The sequence below is a fragment of the Triticum aestivum genome, chromosome 3B (genome assembly GCF_018294505.1).
Source record: "Triticum aestivum cultivar Chinese Spring chromosome 3B, IWGSC CS RefSeq v2.1, whole genome shotgun sequence".
Classification (NCBI taxonomy): Eukaryota; Viridiplantae; Streptophyta; class Magnoliopsida; order Poales; family Poaceae; genus Triticum; species Triticum aestivum.
In genome coordinates this window covers 64473457-64478521 of record NC_057801.1, presented here as the reverse complement: position 1 = coordinate 64478521, position 5065 = coordinate 64473457, and the positions used below count along the sequence as shown (strand labels likewise).

Sequence of the window (5065 nt, the reverse complement as noted above, 5' to 3'; positions counted from 1 at the left end):
TTTGCTATTTTTAAAGTTTACTGTTCATAATAATGTATTTGAGCTCAAGAGCAGAAACTCCACGTCGTAGCCGCAACCGCCATCCTTTAAGTTGGAGACCTCATCTACTTTCGGTTTGTTAATTGTGATCAACCCTTGCTATACAAGTAGTCTTTTTTGCTAGTAACAAACTTTATGTTCAACTTTCTTGTGTACATTCCTTACTAATAACTGTAGTTATAATCTTCAGTCAGTACAGTTTGTACAACACAACATTTCCTAGTTGCATGAAAATCCTGCCCAAGTTTTACTGTCTATGAGTACATCATTCCAGCACAGTAAATCTGTTTATTGCGCCATCTTTTGATTATAATGCATCAGGCCCTGGATACAGGTAGAGATGTATGAAAAGACAGCCAAAACACTCCAACTTAAACTTACAGCCCAATCAGGTGCCCTTCTCAAACATGACAAACATTTGTACAGTAAAGGCACCATGCTGTAATCGTCCACAATAACGGTATTATATATGAGCATCTGATAAAAAAACCAAATCACCAAGTTTTCGGAAGCTCGCCCAATGTACCCTGCTAGGCTTTGGACAGTTTTGGAACAAGTACTATATTAGCCAAGCAATTTCGTTTCCACCGATCTTGTTGCCCTCTGATGGCGATGGTGGAAGAGTGCTTGATACTGCTTCAGCAGCACGCTGCTGAGCGCACACCATCATATGCATCGCAAGGCTGTCGGGGGTGTCTAGCTTACAAGTACTTGACCATCCCACGGCCTTCAACACTAAGCTTTGAAGCCTGGAGGTTTTTCTTCTTCGGCGCTTTCAGCTGCTGCAGTTTCTTGTTCATCTGCATGCACAACATGAAGGATTAGTGATCTAACTTCCACAGCATGACGTACCACATGCCAGCTAAAAAATATGCTAGAAAAAAAAATCAGTCTAGAGGTGGGGGCAGAACCTTCAGCCGGCGCTGGTCTTGAACTTGTTGCTTAGCACGAGCCCGTATCTGCTCGGGGTCAATTTTGGACTGTGGACGGATGACAAAGTCCAAAGGTGATGCTTCTGGCCTAGAAGCATGCTGCCTAGAACCACTTTGCCCGGACTTGCGCCTGCATTCAGAGCACAGAAAAAATTAACTGAGGAAAGGGGAATAGTATGCGTACCTGCACCAGATGTCAAATGTAACTCAAATACGATGTGTGAGTAGACTTACTGAGAGAAGTCAGCATCAAGATCATCGTCTCTGGATTCCATTCCAGAACTACTTGATGAAGGCCTAAATCGAGAGAAAACATAACAAATAAGAATACAGAATAAGGACAGCTAGCTCAAATTAGAATGTTGTCATTTGGATGATATGCCATCTAATAGATCATCAGTCATTCAGTCAATGAAAAGTGCAGTACTAACTTCTTCATCTGAGGCCTCCTGTAAGGAGCTCTTTCACCATCATATGCCCTCATATCCTCAAATCTTGTGCTCTTTTGGAATATTGGTCGACTCTGTATTTGTTCATTCACAGTTAGTCATACATAAGACTATGAACCTTCAGCACCAAATAGAAATGATTAGGAAGAACAAGAAATTACCCATTTATCAACCAGTTCCTTGGCTAATTTTCTGTTGGAAGTAGTCTCCTCGTCAGATTTTGACAAAAACATAATAACCTAGACATCGATAATGGGATATAGTCAGCAGTTAAGCACACCCCCAATAATCTGAACAAAACTTTCCAGAATGCAATCCTTAAGAAGACATACCTTTCCCAAGCCACTTTTCTTGAGCTGCTCTCTTCTGTCGAATTGCTCAAGATCAATTGGGAACTGTGTAAACAGAAACAAATCTTAAATGAGAAAGTAGGTCCCGAAGTATAACAGTGCTCTTATGCTGTAACTAATGTGGTTCCATGTCTCAGAAGGGAAAAAAAGTTTTTGCCTACATCAGATAGTAACTTCAGTACAGCAGATCGAATATTCATATTGGGCATGCTCCCATCAGGTAGAGGCTCAAGCCAGTTCTTCAGAAGAGTGAGTATTCCATGATCAAGGAATTCCTGCTGGAGATTCTTCCTGTGAATAGTCATATACAAATGATAAGAATTAGAACTAGTTACAATAGATAGCAACCAGATTAGCACCAGAGAGAAAGTTCTGATGCTACGAATGACTACATCTGAATAGCTTACTTTGAGAGAACTTCTATGAGGAGCGGAAGCTTCATGAGTTTGTTAATGGCTGGTTTATGTTGCCTATTTAGGTTGGCATCTTCTTCAGAGGCTACTTCAAACTCAGCAATGAACTGTTCAACTATAAGACCAATATCTGCACGTGGTCGGTCATTCTTCTTCTTTTTCTTACCACCCTTAAAGAGCCGCTCAATTTCGTCGTCCTCTTCAGCTTCCTCTGCCTGTAATGAAAAGAACAAATTCACATCGTGCTTACGCAAACAAGAAACAAACAGGGTCAACAAAATGTTCTGTAATAAATCCCAAAAAATGTAAAAGCATGTCATTTTAATTGGAAACTGCTAAAATACGACAGGGTGTCAAAGCTCAGTCAAAAAGGCCCCTTTACCCCGTAAAACTACTATCTATTCCCCAGGGTTATCTGATTACATGACAGGTATATACTAGCATCATTCTTCTAGTTGAATACCAGCACCCATTAAGACAATCATAGCACATGACATATGTGTATTTCGTTATTCACCCAGGAAGTCCATAACCTGGCCGGCTTCGAAGTCACCATGATAACCATTGATATGAAATAAAACACCCTAGCCAAAGCCCATGTAAACCATTGATCTGATGTAGGGGCAAAATACACAATGAACACCTTAATCGGTTACCTTGCGTGAATCATAGGGCATGACATATTTATATATAGTTATTCACTGAGAGAGTCCATAACCTTGCCGGCTTGGAAATCATCATACTAAACCATTGATATATATGAAATAAAAAGTTTAGCCAAAGCCCATATAAACCATTGGACTGATGTAGGGTCAAAATACAATGATCACCTCAATCAGTTACCTTCAGCTAAAGAAACCTTTGATTTGACCATTACGATAGTTTGTCTAAACACTGAAACTAAAAGAATTACCAATGGCATATGAGCAGTTAAGTATGAACACCTGTGCAAAACGTCGAGGAGAGTGGCCATCATTATCATTGTCATAACGGTCAGCTGGGTCAACCCCAGTATCATCGATGAAATTATCATCATCTAAGGTTCTAACACCTTCTTCGTCATCCTGTTCCATGAGAAAAAAATGTTAGCACAGCCAGTTAATTTGTCCAAAGCTATGATGCTATCGTGGAGCAGAAACAAACTCAATTATCGTAAGACCTTAGGAAAAAAAAATTAAAAATATGGTATTATGCACATGGAATTCAGTTGAACAGTGGTTCCAATTAGTATCATCAGAACAAGAGGCTGGCGACTGCTTATCATCAGAACAACGGATCAAGGAGAACAATTCAATAGCCTGAGCAGAAACCAAAAGCTATCCCAGTTATCTCTAACAGAGCTTTACTTGCAAAATTAAGACAGCAGAATCTTGATGGACCCAGAACAAATGCATTGCCTAAGGCCTAAGCACAACTGGTTCAATAATAAGCACACACATTTAATAAACATACAAATAACATCAACTTAACCACAGTTTAACCAATAGAATCGCCGCTTCAATCTGGACTATCCTAGAACCCGTTGTAACCAAGCTCATGAGCTGCTAAAACCGACACAATGTGCAAGTCTTTACTACAACATACAAGCGCCTACAACTGATAAAGAGTAATGGACAACAGACTGAAAGAAGATTGGAAGCAATGGTCCTCACCTCTGAGCCATCCCCGGCGATGGTATTCCAGAGCTCCTGGATCTCCTTCTCCCCCTCTTCATCCTGATCCTCACCCCTGTCCCCACCCCCACGTCCGCCGCCGCCGGAGCCCTTGCCGCCGGAAGACGAGCCCCTCTTCTCCCTCACCATGCCCACGTCCTCCTTCCTCCTCTTCTTCTCATGCTTGTCCTTGCCGCCCCCCCTCGCGAGGTCCCTGAGGCTCGAGGACCCCTTCCTCTTCCTGTCGGCGTCCGGGTCCCCGCCCACGTCGTCGTCGGCCAGCCCCGCGGCCGCGTCCTCGCCCCAGTCCTCCAGGTCGTCGGCGGGCATGCCCCCGCCGTCGCCCTTCCCGCCCCCGCCCTTCTTGAGGAGGCGCTTCCGGGGCCTGGAGGAGGACCCGTCGTCGCCGCCGCCGCCGTGCACGGGGGTCGGGGAGCGGTCGCGGTTCCAGTCGGCGCCATCGTCGTCGAGGTCGTCCTCGAGGCCGTCGTAGGGCTGCGCCCCGCGCTCGGGCGAGGGGGAGCGGGCGTCCGGGTCCATGAGCTGCTCGCCGTCCTCGTCGTAGAAGCTGCGGCGAGGGATCGGGGGGTCAGCGCCGGGCGCGGTAGAGGGGGGAGGGGGCGGGGGAGGGGGGAAGGGAACTTACTCGTCCATGGCGTCGGCGGCGAGATGCGGATCCGAACCCTAGCCTCGGTGTGAGTGCGTGACAGAGATAGATGAGAGAGGAGGAGCTGGAGACGAAGAAGGATCGGGGAAAGAGGAAGACAATACTGGGCCGGCCTTTCGGCTTTGGCTTAGCTTTTTTTTTCTTTGAGTGTCGGGCTTTGGGGGGAGTCCTGAGGACGTGTTTGGCAGGTGGCATTAGGCCCAACCAGGCCCACGCGTGAAGAATACGGTTTGTTTGGTTGTCCGCGTACACGGTTTGGCCTGCACCGCACGAACATTAAAGCACCTCCCGCCGATTCGGGCGCCCCTATATAGCCTCCTTTAAACCCGGGCAAACGTCGGGTCGGGCCAGGTTTCGGGCCGGGCTTGTAAAAGCCCGACCTTCATTTCTCAAGCCCGAGCCTGACCCGAAGCCCGAAATACTCCCTAATTTCAAGCCCGAGCCCGGCCCGAAATCAAGCCCGAATCCCGAAAGCCCGGCCCGAATGCTGTTTTTTAGTACGTGTACGTGCAAGCCCGGCCCGAAGCCCGAAAGCCCGGCCTGAAAAATAGAAAAAGAGAAGC

The 5065-nt window shown here is 46.2% G+C and overlaps 1 protein-coding gene across 1 annotated transcript; it reads right to left on the bottom strand.

The window, feature by feature from the left end:
• Nucleotides 1-312: 312 nt before the first annotated feature.
• LOC123068598 (protein IWS1 homolog 1) lies at nucleotides 313-4632 on the bottom strand. Its single transcript, XM_044491208.1, has 11 exons — nucleotides 4482-4632; nucleotides 3836-4403; nucleotides 3128-3247; nucleotides 2178-2398; nucleotides 1932-2061; nucleotides 1753-1815; nucleotides 1582-1659; nucleotides 1403-1494; nucleotides 1206-1268; nucleotides 951-1101; nucleotides 313-839 (listed from the first exon to the last, which is right to left on the bottom strand). The coding sequence occupies exons 1-11, from the start codon at nucleotides 4487-4489 to the stop codon at nucleotides 741-743; spliced, it is 1593 nt and encodes a 530-aa protein (XP_044347143.1). The 5' UTR covers nucleotides 4490-4632; the 3' UTR covers nucleotides 313-740.
• Between the last annotated feature and the right edge of the window lie 433 nt (nucleotides 4633-5065).